This window comes from Diceros bicornis, chromosome 26 (assembly GCF_020826845.1).
Source record: "Diceros bicornis minor isolate mBicDic1 chromosome 26, mDicBic1.mat.cur, whole genome shotgun sequence".
Classification (NCBI taxonomy): domain Eukaryota; kingdom Metazoa; phylum Chordata; class Mammalia; order Perissodactyla; family Rhinocerotidae; genus Diceros; species Diceros bicornis.
In genome coordinates, this window is record NC_080765.1 from 7,665,458 (window position 1) to 7,678,582 (window position 13,125).

The following is a 13,125-nucleotide window of genomic DNA, read 5'->3' on the forward strand; positions in this document are numbered from 1 at the left end:
TACAGAAACATAAATCGAGCAAAATTTAAAACAATGTGCCATTAAGTATTTGGAGATGGAAGTAAAAAGTCACTGAAGAATGAACATATAAATATGTGACCACCATATTTTATTAATACAGTAGGATTTCATGTTTCTTTTAATAAATTTGCTTTAAATATTTAGTCAAACTTCTTTTTAAAAGCTCATGAAAAATATTAATATTAAAGTTTTGAAAACTACTAAGATCTGGTCTAAAAAGGCATTTACTGCAATGAATTTTGCTTGTCTCCTTCTATCTTTTTAGTTAAAATACAAATATCCTGGGGTTGGCCTGCTGGTGTAGTGGTTAAGTTTGCATGCTCTGCTTCAGCATCCTGGGGTTCGCAGGTTTGGATCCCAGGCGCAGACCTAAATACCACTCATCAAGCCATGCTGTGGCGGTGTCCCATATACAAAATTGAGGAAGACTGGCACAGATGTTAGCTCAGCGACTATCTTCCTCAAGCAAAAAGAGGGATTGGTAACAGATGTTAGCTCAGAGCCAATCTTTCTCACTAAAAAAAACCCTAAAAAACAAATATTCTTGCAAAAGAAAGTATCTTTGAAATTGTGTATCATGAAATCAATCTAACAGGTGATACCAGCACTAAAGAAAATAAAAAAAACAATGAAATAGAAAATAGAGTGCACAGTTTGTAGTAAGGCTAAGTATTGCTTCATGCAACTTTTGTTTCTGTGGCTTATGTACACAGATGCCTGGTATATGTGCCATTTGTATGCAATAGGTTATGAGGTAAAATCTCTCACTTGCTATGGATTATGGGGAAAAGGTGAAGTTCCCTGTGAGCATGGCACATTGCTTTATGAAAATGTCAGCCTATTAAGTGACAGAGGTTGTCCACTTATGGCCGAGCTTGACTTAACTGTCACTGCATTTGACAAGAAAGTAATTTGACCTTTCAAAGAGAAAAAGAGGAAGGAAACCCGCAGACAGTTGAGAAGTTAGGCACCAAGCTAAAACCCAAGCATATGCTGCAGATTTAGGGGGCCTAAACCCACTGTTTCCATAGCACAGGTAACATTTGCAACATTTCAAAAAACTTAAGCAACAATGTTAGTCTCTGCAATGCAAAATAACAAATGCTTACATACAACAGGTTTGCAACCGCCAGACACTTAACAAGATCATCAGAAAATTACACGATGGTGGTTTTTACAGAAACAAAACAAAAATATCCCACAAAATAATCAGCATTTGGGGCTATTTCTTTGATACCTGACTATACAATGGTCAATAACAAGTTATATGTTCATCTGTTTTAAAAATTCAAGCTTATTTTAAAGGTTGTTGTGTAAGGCAACTAAAAATGTTTACGCCAAGCTAGCCAATAGGTCAGTTTAAGAAATGAAACTTTGAAAGACAAGAGAACTATTGTGTTTTCAAAACTCCTAACTGTACTTGGGGCTAGGAGTGAGAGCTGAAGTTTTAAAACCATTTTCAGGTAGTGAAACTCCCTCCTCCTTATTAGTGGCCAGAAGATAAAGTGGAAGGGGCCATGACTGGCCAAGGGAATGGACAATTTCGGGTTTGGCGGCCCAGGACCGAGCCCAGAAGACAGGAGACCCACGTACTTACCACACTCATCAGCAGCTTGTCGAACCACTGCAGTTTGAGCTCGGACTTGGACCACATGTCCGGTCGCAAGGCAGTCTTCAAGAGAGTCACACACCGACGAGACAGCACCTCCCCAGGAGACCCCGCAGTGTTGGTATTGTCATTAACCTGGAAATTTACATTCAAGCCCACATTTCCCTGTGTACATGTTTACAGTCATTCTCGTGACACTGCTTCTCGTCTGCGTCCCACGCCCTCACATCCCAGCTCTCCACCTCATGGCCACCTGCTCTCCCACCTGACTCAATACAGCCATCTCTGCTTCAGGGAAGCTCCCCCACTGGAACCCCCCTTGCAGTGCATCAGTGGTGATTTATACTTATTTGCATGATTAGTGTCATGAGGCTCTCTGAGAGCAGGGCCCGAGTTCCTCCCCACTGAACCTCCTAGGCTGTGCCTAGCACACTGCAGCATGCAAGAAAGTACTGGATGAATAGTTCAGAAGATTCTTTTAAGTACCTGGAAATCCTCAATAATATTGCAAGATACACTATTTTGTTTAATAATTATAAAAACATAAGATTACCAAATTAAAAAAAACACTTAAGGGGCCAGCCCAGTGGCACAGTGGTTAAGTTCATGTGCTCTGCTTTGGCAGTCTTGGGTTTGCAGGTCTGGATCCCAGGCATGGACCTGTACACCACTTATCAAGCCAGGCTGTGGCAGGCGTCCCACATATAAAGTAGAGGAAGATGGGTAACAGATGTTAGCTCAGAGCTAATCCTCCTCACCCCAAAAAAAAAAAAAAAAAAACCACAGGAAAATTTCATTTACAACGTTTTTGTGAAATATAAAAATGAAAATTTTCAGAAATGGATTCCCAACAACTCCATGAAAATATATACTGATTTGAATGGTAAATAAATACAAGTTATGAAAGCATTTAAGTTACTAAATGTTGTATGTGATTTACCTAGGTGGGATCATCCCAGCACATTTATGAGACAGGTAATTCGGAAGTTAAGTAATTTACCAGAGATAACTCAATTACCACATTTTACCAAAGCCAAGATGTCTCTAATTATAAGATACACCATTATTTTATAACTGCTAAAAGAAAAAATGTTTTTAAAAAATCATAACAATTATAAGACAGGCAGATTTCAGAAATAGTAGCATGTCATGAATGGAATTTGGTATGAAAATGACAAAACTAGCTCTCAGACCTTGGTTTGTCTATTTCATTTTTGACTAAACTGTCACAGATAACATTCTGGAGTCTGCTAAGCAGTTCTGGTTCTGAAGAATCCCTAACATCAGACATTCAGAACGCCATACCTGACAGGCCACCCGGATGAGGAAGTTCACCACGGTGTCTGTGTGCTGTTTATCAATGGGCTTGGTCAGAAGGGAGTCGGCTCCAGGCAGTGACTGGCTCCTCCCAAACACCTATAGCAGCAGGAAGAGCACTCTCAACAACGCTGTCCCCACACAAGGTGCTGGCTGTGCAGCCCGCTAACAGTACCAGTCCTCTCAGGGGCAGACGCTACTCTGGGCACCAGGGACACCAGAGGCAGGTGTGGTCTCCGCAGACAACGAATAAACAAAGTAATGGGTCATGTGCTCTAGACTGAAAAAGGGCATGCTCCAGGAAGTGAAAGGATGACATCAAAGCCGCTCCTCAGATTGAAAGGCAGCCACCACGAGAAGACAAAAAGAGAGAAAACTGCTTCAGGGAAAAGACAAGAGACAGGGGACAAGTCCTCAGTGAGTAAAGAAGCTGGGGCATTTCTGAAGCAGAGGAAACACCTGTGTGGCTGGAGCATCGTGCACAAGGCACAGGGACAGAAGGCCATCTGCAGGGCCAGGTCACGCAGGCCTTGGAGGCCATGGTAAAGGGGAGAGCTTGGGGAGGGAAAAGACCCCGACAATTTTTCAAGTTTTTATTTTGAAATGATTATAACATTCACAAGAAGTTACAAAAACAGTACAGAGGTCCCATGTACCCGTCACCCAGCTTCCTCTGACTTAAATTTTGAAAAGAAAGTTTTTTGGTACTCTGCTTTGTTAAAAATGTATCAAAGAGGGATAAAAGTGGAAGGAGTGAGAGGACCCGGGAGGCAGGTCCAGTACTCTGGGAGAGGCTCTGGGGCTTGGACCACGATGGTGGGGCAGAGAGGAGAGCAGTGGGTGGGTACTGGAGGCTGGGCTGACAGGGCTTGCTCTCAACCAGACGTGTGGAGAGAAGTAAATGGACAAATTGCAGATGGCTCCAGGTTTCTAAGCTGAGCACAGCCATATATTCTAGAGGAATGGTGAAGGGGGGCGGGAGAGTTCAACCTTAGGCATGCAGAGTTACAGGACCGCCACCTCAACAAGGGGTGATGAGAGAGTCAGCATCCTCAGGGCTTTCTTGGTGGCTGCCCTCCAGACAAAACAGGACACACCATCTTTTTAAAAATTGAACACAGGGGCCGGGCCCCTGGTGTAGCGGTTAAGTGCGCGCGCTCCGCTGCTGGCAGCCCGGGGTTCGGATCCCGGGCGTGCACCAATGCACTACTTGTCAGGCCATGCTGTGGCGGCATCCCATATAAAGTAGAGGAAGATGGGCATGGATGTTAGCTCAGGGCCAGTCTTCCTCAGCAAAAAGAGGAGGATGGGCATGGATGTTAGCTCAGGGTTGACCTTCCTCACCAAAAAAAAAAAATTGAACACAACATGGAAGCATGTTCTCAACCAGTTTTTGAGAGTCTCTCTTAATGCCTTTCTGCAAGAATTAACCATTACTGTCGGAACTCTAGTGGTATTAAGTGAGCACCAAGGAAAACGTGTCTGCTAACTTGGGAAACACCTCGAGTGAGTAACATGTCATTGGGTTTCTGTCTGTTGGCACAGCCTTTCCCAGTTATCTCTCTGGCATGGTGCTGGGCACTTAGCCCACATTCAAAATTATTTGAAAAAATGAACAAAATTCCACAAGAAAGTGTAGAAACTTCCATAAAAGAAAGCACACGTTGCGTGTGGACATGATCCTACCGCATTGATGGCTCCCGTGGCCGTCCTAAAGCGTTTCATTTCCTGGGCAGAATCCACGGACAGACCTCTTTTAATAGAAGATGAGACAGAGCTGACTCCTTCTCCACTTGAATTTGGGTCCATATCCGAATCCGGCTTAAAAGACACACACACACATTTGACTCGACTGACTTCTAGGGAGAAGTATAGGGAATAAAACCAAGGACAACACAAGAGGGCTGACGCCCCTACCTGCTGGTCCTTGATCCTCTGCAATTCCCACTTGATGACGACTTCAGACAGGTCCACAGCCAGCCTCCTCTGCTCAATGGTGACGCTGGGCGTAAAGCCGAGCCTCTGCATGGCGCTGACCATATGCTGCACCAAGTGATGCCGCACAGGGTAGTACACCTGCGGGCAGGGGGCCAGCGTCACGTGGCGGTGCTGCACAGTGACTGCGGCACACACGCATGTATATGCACATGAACACACACACACACAAATATACCCATACATACACATACACACACCCTATCTGCCTTGGCCCCTACACACGACCCAACCCCCTCTCAAGAATTCTGAATCATAACTTTAGCAAGGAAATTCTCATTGTCTATGTATGTGCATGTGTGTTTATTACTTACGCCACCCCCGGCTGAGTCTCAACATAACAGCATATTTCGGCCTTTTAGTACCATCTTTAAAAAATACTGAAACACTCACTTCTCCTTAGGTAGTCAGGTCTAGTCACACATATCAAACTTCAGACTTGATGTAATAAAAATTTAGCCATACCAAGAAGCAAATTCCCAATTCTGAAAGAGCTGCCTGTAAAAGAATTAGCTTTCAACTCAATCCTTTCTCCTCTACCCAAAATCTACAAGAAATATTTACATGTGAATACATCCAACAAAGTGGGTGATTTGGCTATAGGGAAGGAAGTGCCAGTGACATGAACAACTTTTTCAAGACAAATTACGAAAATCAAGAGTTAATGATAACTATCTCCCAAAGTAACAACTCATCTGTATTCACTGTTAGCTCAGTCCTTATAAGAAAAATGAGTCTTAGAGAGAAAGAAGCACACAACTGGGACACATTCTCTAAACTACAGCAATTCCCATGGTGATAAAGCCAAACATACATACACATACTAATGAACAGACCAGAAATACCTTTACTATAAGTTGAATGACCACCTTCTTGCAGAAAATGAAAGGCAAAAGTTCAAACCAAATGCCTGAAAATGCATTACACATCGATCTACAGTACTTTCTACATACCTTAAAATGCTGCACTATCAAGTGCAAAATATGAACCAGCTGAGGGACCGTGTGTCCCTCCTCCACAATGATCTTCCTTGTCCAGTGGGTCAGCATCTGGTGCCCATCCTCCATTCTGGCAGGCACTGCTGGGGTCAAAATAGCCATTGCTTGTCTGACAATTGCTCGAGCTTCCATTGCATGGGCCTTGAGAAGACTGTGAAAAACCTAAAACAGGAAAGAAATTCTTATATAAGAATGAAGGCTTTAAAAACAATCACTTAGAACCAAGGCATAATATTTTTGCAAAACAATTTTTAAAAAATGCCTTAGGGCTCTCTTATCAGGAAACAGTTGCTTTCTCTTTCATTAAGTTTTGGTCAATGAATACGTTCATTCTAGTATTTGCTGATCACCTACTCTGTGCCTGTGCTAGGCTACGATGGAGCATACAAAGATGAGCAAGACCTAGCTCCTTAAGGGCAGGGATCTCATGTCTAGTATAACTAGCAGGAAGTTAGTTGATATATACGCAGCATGGAATATGGAGTGAAAAGACAGTCAGAAGCAGTCTTGCAATAGTTCAAGTGAGAGCTGAAGGCCTGATGTAATTAAGGTCATGGGAACACAAAGACCAACCAATTGCTACTGAGGGTGGCAGGGACAGGAAGGGTGTTGGAAACAACAGGACTTGCCCATGCGTGGACGTTGGGGAGAACAAGAGAGCGTCACCAGTGGCCCCCTGGGTCTCTGGCTGGGACGACTGGGGGACAGTGGTGCCCATCAGAGACTGTATTTCTATCTCAAGTACCTGTGGAAGGTGCCATCTGAGAGGCTACTAGCTTTATCTGGGTCTGGGGTTCAGCGCCACAGAAGTTCACAAGAGGGAATGGTCAGAGGAAAATAATCAGGGATGACTCACAGAACAGAACAGAAGCGATCACTTATCAGATGCTTAATGGGACAGACAGCTTGAGCGCTCAAGGGTATTATTACACGTAATTCTTACACAGCCACAGTAAACTAAATCACCAAGGGTCACGGAACTCGTGAGTGGAAGAAATGAAACTCAAGCCCAGGGCTGCCTGATATCAAAGCCTAAACCACTGAGACACAAGGAAAACGCGCTCAAGATCATCAACAAGGCAGAGGGTTGACTAGGTGAAGGTTCAAAAGTACCTACTGTCTTTAGCTAAGGAGTGGGCTGGGCCCTTGACCAAAACATTTTCAATGGAACTGCAGACTGGAAGCCAGAATGTAATGGTTACAGGAGCGTGAGGTGGACAAAGGCGACATTTTGTTGTTTCAAAAGCAAGGCAGCAGAGGAAGGAGAGAGCAGGGCAGTAATGGGAAGAAAGGGAGAAGGAATAATCACGGGAGGTTTCACAGTGTTTATAAGATGGCAGACACATGCACTTTAAATTGTATTGGGAAAAGACAATAGAAAAGGAGAGGTTCTGACTGTACAAGGGAGCAACGTGTACATGTGTGGAAATATATGTGAATGTCAGGTGGGCAGCAGGGAGACTCGAAAAGCACCTGAAGGACAATTTTCTTATGTATTGCAAATTTAGCAATAATGTGTGCCAGAAGTAAGTGTCCACTGTATTTGCAAGCGGGATCCACGCAGGCCTTGGAGAGCAGGCAGGGCCAAGCGAAGGTCATCAGGCGGCGCAGCTTGCTGTTGCGGTTCTTGTTGTTGTCATGGATGTGGTGGGGCGCGTGCTCCACCAGCAGCGTGGCATACTGCAGAAGGTAAATCCTCAGGGAGTCCAGCATGTCCGCCTGCTTCTCTGGGTCAAGGACCTGCCGAAAAGAGCAGAAAGGAACTCATTTCTAGTTTTGAGTTGTGTTACATACTAAGGGTCATACAATAAGTTTAAACCTTTATTAAAAAATACACACACACACACACACACACAAACTCTATATATAACTTAAGTTTTACAACGACAGAGTCAATGATGTCACATCAATTTTCCTTTACTACATGTGGATTAGAAACTCACTGAATTTATTTCAATGCTGAAAAAAAGGGCAGACTTAGAAGGCAGAATGCAGTGGGTGAAGGGGCTTGAGGTAGAAAAGGAAGACGTTCTCTTTGGTACAAGGTGATTCAGCACTGAGTTTCTTAATCCAAGTAGTCGAGATTTTTCTTTCCTGGTCAACTATTATTATCTAGTCCTTATTTTTCAGTATTATGATCAGAAAATGTTAACCGGGAAAAACATCCCTACTTTAAAAAAAATGTTACGGTTTTCTACGTAATCAAGTATCTTATAGATTTTTGTGTGTGTTTTGTGGCTATAAAAAAAAATGTACATTCTTTGGAGAACAGTCTACTGTCTCTACTGAATCAAGTATATCGACTGTATCATTTAACTAAGTATCCTATTTCCGTCTACCAGAAAGATCCCAAAGACTGAAGACTTCCATCACAACTGTGTTTTCATCAGGGTCCCTTCAGCTCCCTAAGTCCTCTCTCTGGATTTGCTGCTTCACAGCGGTCCCTCCCAGGGGCTCCAGCCTGCCCAGCACCGTTTCTCCTCATCCAACACTCGAAATCCAACTCCTCACTTGTGCTGAGTCAGCAGCCTCGCACCCAGAAGACACAGCCTAGAAAAGGCAGCACTGGGGAAGGAGCCGCGTCTGGGTCACCATCTCCCCATAGTTGCCCAGAATAAGGCATATGTCAGCATGTGGACCAAAAATAATTCCTTGGGCTCAGTTCTCATTCCGTTGAGAGGGTGGGAGTGGGGTCAAAACTGCAGGAACGAGGCCCATCGTAAGGTACAAAGACTATGTAAGGACCAGTAACCTGCCAACACAAACAACAGTCCCCTCTGCCTGGACCCCAAGACAGAACAGGTGAGAAAACTAGTTGTGTCCTTCCAAAGAGTGTTGATGTGTACGTGGTAGTCACCTCCATCAGAACTCCGCTGATCCACACTGCAGACGTGGAATGCCAATTGCTCACAACACTCTAACAAAAAACTTGAATACAGAACACTCAAGGCAAACACAACACCTACCAGTGAGGTTCAAGAGCCCAACCTGCAGAGGACAGCTGAGGCACTGTGAGAAACAGTGCAGGCATTTTGCAAAGAAACACTTAATTCAAAAAACCTTCCAGTGTAAACTGGAAACGCTATTGTAGACATGCACAGAGACCTTAAAACCTAAGCTAACTTCAGACATTATTACTGCCCACAATGATGTTTCACTAACTTGGCAACACAGGGTCACAGTGGCAATTGGATCGAGTCTAACATACTCACTGGCTCTTAGCTGATTCTTTTGTAAAGCTAAAGATGAAAACAGAACATGACGAATCTACTGACCAGCAATAGGAGTTTTTACAAAATAACTCTGCCATCTGAATGTTCATTGACATATATTCTGTTTCTCGTTGGAATCTATTAATGTAGAAAAGTTAATTCATTCAAGTGATGCTGCCTTAAAAAATTCACTAGTAGGAATTATAATATAAGGATCTGCTATAAACTAATGTAATCACAAAAACTAACAGCCTTAGGGAAATAAACTTACTTCAATGAACCCATCTCTCTCTCTCTCTCTCTCACACACACACACACACACACACACACACTCATTCATCTGCCAAGCTACTTTTCATGCCAATACATTGCTAGTCAGGTCACCTTCGTAATGAACACACTGGTGATGCTTTCTGGGTTATCGCCTTCTGGATTGGGAGGTCCTAAGAGCTGCTCTCCTTCCCCCTTCTCAAAGCTGTATAGGAAAGCAGGATTCAAGATATGCTGCAGAACCTGCAAAAAAATTTAAAAATGAAGGAGAAGGAAAACAAAACCATGCTCTTTCTTTCTTTAACAAAATGGGCAGGACCACCAGTTTGGTCACACTATGCCACGAAGTCAGAACTCAATCAAAGGTGCGTATAATCATCCTGACTTATATTCAGATGGTCCACAGGATAGGCAGGTTGAAAACCTGAGGAAGGGGCCGGCCCAGTGGCGTAGTGGTTAAGTTTGCATGCTCTGCTTCAGCGGCCTAGGGTTCGCAGGTTCGGATCCCGGGTGTGGACCTAGGCACTGCTTATCAAGCCATGCTGTGGCAGGCATCCTACATATAAAAAGTAGAGGAAGATGGCATGGATGTTAGCCCAGGGCCAGTCTTCCTCAGCAAAAAGAGGAGGACTGGCAACAGATGTTAGCTCAGGGCTAATCTTCCTCACCAAAAAAAACAAAAACAAAACAAACAACAAAACCTAAGGAAAAGAGACATTGGCCTGGTTTACTCTTCTCACTGCATACAAGTCATCTTCTAAAAACAAGGAAACTAGCAAACTACCTTCAACAGTGGTTCACTGCTGGATCTGCCTTAATTTTCTCTACAATGGCATTTTCCTCATAAACAGTCCGAACTACTATTTAAGTGTCAACAGAGACACAGCAGAACATGAATGGTGCTCTTGGTTCCCTAGAAAATTAGCTCAAACGCCCGAGGCTGCTACTGCATAACGGTGGGACTCACCTTGGCTTTCAGTTCATCCCCAAAGTTGGGGTCACTGAAGTCCACAAAGCGAAAAAATAGGGCGCGTTTCTGAGCAATGCTGTAATTTTTAGGAATTTCTTCCTCCATATATTCTTTTAAGAATGTCATGTTGCAGAGAAAACGACCAGTAAAGGCTCGGAGCAGCTGGAACAGCAATTCTATATCTCCATAATTCCTTCTGAAAGGTCAAAATAAGAAAAGAGGTCAAATTATGGCAAATTTGATAACTATGTATGATCTCTGACTTGCCTTTTAAACAGCTCAAAGTTACAGACTATTCTCTACAACAAATCTGACTACACACACCCAATGAACCATAGCCATGCACAAATTAGGCAAGAGGCCCCAGTCTAGCTTAGGATAGAATAAGTCACTTGACGCAAAGGCACCCACTTGCAATAATTCAGCAGACAGTAGGCCAGCAGCTTGGGCTCCTTCCAGTTTGTGGCAGCCATGTTCTCCTTCCGGTGTCTTTCTTGGAAGGTTTCACTCACCCACACGCGTCTCAGCTGGCTCACCAGAGAATGCTGATTGGCCAGCCAGGAGTCATCGTTTTTAACTATAATACTTATGATCTGTCAGAGGAGAGACAATTAGGGAATTTGACAGGGTTCTCTCTGTGTCTCAATAAAACTTTTAAGGTTTTAGGTATTTACTGAAGAGACGCTACCTTGATGGCCTGAAACTGCAGGTCCAGACGCATGGTGCTGGTGCTGGGCGAGCCAGGGCGCACGGCGGTCTGGGTGCCACCGGGCAGCAGCAGAGTGATGAACCTGTTGGGGTTAGCTGCCAGCACATCTCGCAGAGGTCTGGCATCTTTGTGTTTTAAAAAACTCTGAAAACAAAACAAAACAAACAAGCTGTTTTAAGCTAATCAAAACTTCCAAAATGATATAGATATAGGTGATATAAACTCTAAGGCTCTTTCTAAATCTCTCTAGGCAGGATTAAAAAAAATTACTGTAAGCACCCTTTTTAAAAAATGCTTTTTAGACAGTAATCATACTTAATGATTATGATTTTTATAATCCTAGCAGCTCATCCATTTGTTACCACCACCAAAATCTCATAGAGAGGGATCTTCCTGGACTTGAACTTTTCATATACACAACAATGATGTTTCTAATATTCAAATATATTAGAGAAAAATAAAGCCAGGAAACTGAACAGTGAAATACGAGTTTCAGATTTTAGAGCACACTGGCTGACACAAATCACAGGGACGCCCAACTCCAGCTCCCCGTGCTCTGACCATGAACATTCTGCTCCACTGGGGATCGTTCAGTGTTGCTTCCATCATGAACAGCTCCACTGTCTGCGAGGGGTGCCGGGTCAGGAACTTGATAAGAGGCTCTCTGAACGGACTGCCAGCCTAGAAAACATGGTGAAAACTCCATCTTCTCAGGGCTCGAACTTTCCTTGGTCTACCAACCTAACATGGTAGGAGCGCGCATTTCTCCCCCTCATAACTGAAGTGCATTAACAAGCATAAGCAAATAATAATATCTAACATCTTTATACTGTTAGATTAATCCATCTAAAATGTAACAAAGAGAAAATATTACAGGCAACAGATGTAGGAAGAATCGGAATCAACTCTAAGTTTGACCATTACCTCAATCAACATAGCCCGTTCTGTTTTCATCACAACCTCTAACAAAGGCTTCACCAGAGTTTGAGGTGCAGCTGGGATCAGATGAAAAAGGTTTATGATTGCTGAACAAATTTTCATTTCCTAATGAAGAAAACCAGAAATCATAAAATAGGCCAATTAATTTTGCTGGCTAGAGGTATCAAAATTACTACAGACCCTACTACGGTCTAGCTACATTCGCAAGGCTAGCCAACGGAAGCAGAGAGTTAACATGTAAAAAGCCACAACTTATCAATCTCAGATTATAGCTGTGGCCTAAGGAAACTAACTGCCCCCGGCCTTCAGATTTCATCTGTAAACGTGGGGACAGCGAGCTGACTGTGTGTACCTGACGTGACTGTGTGTGTTTGTTTTCACGCACACTGGCGAGTGTTGGCAGTGACCTTACGGGCTGCCTAGGCTAGCCCCTCATGGAGGAGGGGAGGATCATGCCTGTGGCTGTAACAGCGTTAGGATTCCCTCCCTTTGTCGTGACATCATGGGGTCTTCCCAGTACACTAAGTTCAGAGGGCACAGACTTCTTTTGCCCTCAAAACTTAGCACAGAAAAAGTCCTCAAAATACTTATTTACCCTGGAAATTAAATATCAACATAAATAAATGACTGACCATGGTACTAAGTATTTGTCTGCTAGGCCTAAAAATAAAGCTGACAAATTGCTCTACGAAATATGAAAAATGTGAAATGCCAAGAAGTTTGCACTTTTTAATGTGCTAACAGCTCAGCGGTCAGTTGCTCTGAATGTCATTCCAACTTTCTGTTCTCAGTTTCAGTTCCCACAGTTTTGAGTCTGCAACTCAAAGGACTTCTACATGGTCACAGGGCAGGGAAGACTCCTTGACTTACCAACCTGCATTGTGTACAATGGGATATCCATCACTCTAAGCATGGTAAAATGGGGATGATAAACACTAGTCATGGGGACCCCCTCCCAGCAGCATTCAAGATACTTCTCAAAATGCCTCTTAAAACCAAAAGGGAAAACAGTGAGATTGGGTAAGGAATGAGAGAAATTAGCTCGGTGTCACCCCCATCCCACCTCTAGAGCTCTCCTTCTACGG

The 13,125-nt window shown here is 43.5% G+C and overlaps 1 protein-coding gene across 12 annotated transcripts in view; it reads right to left on the reverse strand.

Moving 5' to 3' along the window:
• TRRAP (transformation/transcription domain associated protein) overlaps positions 1-13,125 on the reverse strand; it is a 118,730-nt gene that overhangs the window by 49,004 nt on the left and 56,601 nt on the right. For all 12 annotated transcript variants that reach the window (XM_058569264.1, XM_058569271.1, XM_058569270.1 and 9 more), the window contains 12 exons: positions 12,026-12,145; positions 11,663-11,782; positions 11,081-11,245; positions 10,804-10,985; positions 10,390-10,588; positions 9,537-9,665; positions 7,414-7,680; positions 5,896-6,102; positions 4,865-5,023; positions 4,634-4,768; positions 2,936-3,046; positions 1,619-1,765 (listed from right to left, as the gene is read on the reverse strand). In XM_058569264.1, coding sequence (XP_058425247.1) covers positions 1,619-1,765; positions 2,936-3,046; positions 4,634-4,768; positions 4,865-5,023; positions 5,896-6,102; positions 7,414-7,680; positions 9,537-9,665; positions 10,390-10,588; positions 10,804-10,985; positions 11,081-11,245; positions 11,663-11,782; positions 12,026-12,145 — 1,941 coding nt within the window. The remainder of the gene's footprint in view (positions 1-1,618; positions 1,766-2,935; positions 3,047-4,633; positions 4,769-4,864; positions 5,024-5,895; positions 6,103-7,413; positions 7,681-9,536; positions 9,666-10,389; positions 10,589-10,803; positions 10,986-11,080; positions 11,246-11,662; positions 11,783-12,025; positions 12,146-13,125) is intronic.